The sequence below is a fragment of the Aplysia californica genome, unplaced genomic scaffold, assembly GCF_000002075.1.
Source record: "Aplysia californica isolate F4 #8 unplaced genomic scaffold, AplCal3.0 scaffold00771, whole genome shotgun sequence".
Classification (NCBI taxonomy): Eukaryota; Metazoa; Mollusca; class Gastropoda; order Aplysiida; family Aplysiidae; genus Aplysia; species Aplysia californica.
In genome coordinates this window covers 138,101-138,935 of record NW_004798041.1, presented here as the reverse complement: position 1 = coordinate 138,935, position 835 = coordinate 138,101, and the positions used below count along the sequence as shown (strand labels likewise).

Sequence of the window (835 nt, the reverse complement as noted above, 5' to 3'; positions counted from 1 at the left end):
AACGCGTCAGGCGATAAGATAATAATTATGTTGTCTTGGACAGGTTTTCGGACTGTTGGCGTTTACTAGAGCAGGTTCCACTGTTCTGAAAGATAACATGGTACATCCCCCCAAAAACGTCGAGTCCTCCGTGATGATAACATTAGAGATAACACGTCCCTACGGGAGCTATTATTAAACCATTAATTTGTAGTCCATAATCTCTGGTTCCAAAGGCTGTGGGATCTATAAATAGAACTCAATGGGTGATCATGATAAAGTTTCACTCACCAGATTTGGTCCTGGGCGACAAAGTTGCACCCCGCCAGCGCCTGTCCTTGACTCTTGTTTGCTCCTCCCTGGGCTGGGGCCGCCATGTTGGGCTATAATTAGAAGCTCGGACTCCTCAGAACAGAACTAAGCTTTCAGAAGTCTTGGAATAATATCCTCACAAAGCGAGTGCCTTTTCTTTCCTCCTTTTTCACCAGACTTTAGTAGCTTTGTTCTCGCCTCTATTATTTTTTTTAAAATCTTCTAATGTTTTATTTTTTGTCGCCGATTTGTTCAGATAATATTCTTCTTCTTTTATTTCCTTGACAAGGACAGTAAAACCCCCGTCTTCCAGCCGTTGTGGTCAGAATTATTAGTTCCGGGTGCAATCCTGTTCTGATTTACGACAGACAAAACCTCAGCCAAGCCAGGCGGGCAGACACTAGATGGTGAGGAAATCGGAGCTGATTACAAGATGCACAAATTAATGAAACGCCGGCGGAAGGCATTTGGGCAATTAATAAAAACCGAGAGGCAGCCGAGGGGAAATGGATATTTAACAGAATTTATGATAGTTTGTAAAAGA

The 835-nt window shown here is 42.9% G+C and overlaps 1 protein-coding gene across 1 annotated transcript; it reads right to left on the bottom strand.

The window, feature by feature from the left end:
* Window positions 1-269: 269 nt before the first annotated feature.
* Window positions 270-760, bottom strand: LOC106013292 (uncharacterized protein C20orf85; the record flags this gene model as incomplete). Its single annotated transcript, XM_013088591.2, is given in 1 exon segment — window positions 270-760. A coding segment is annotated over 1 exon segment (87 nt), but the record flags the coding sequence as incomplete, so codon positions are not given.
* Window positions 761-835: the final 75 nt, after the last annotated feature.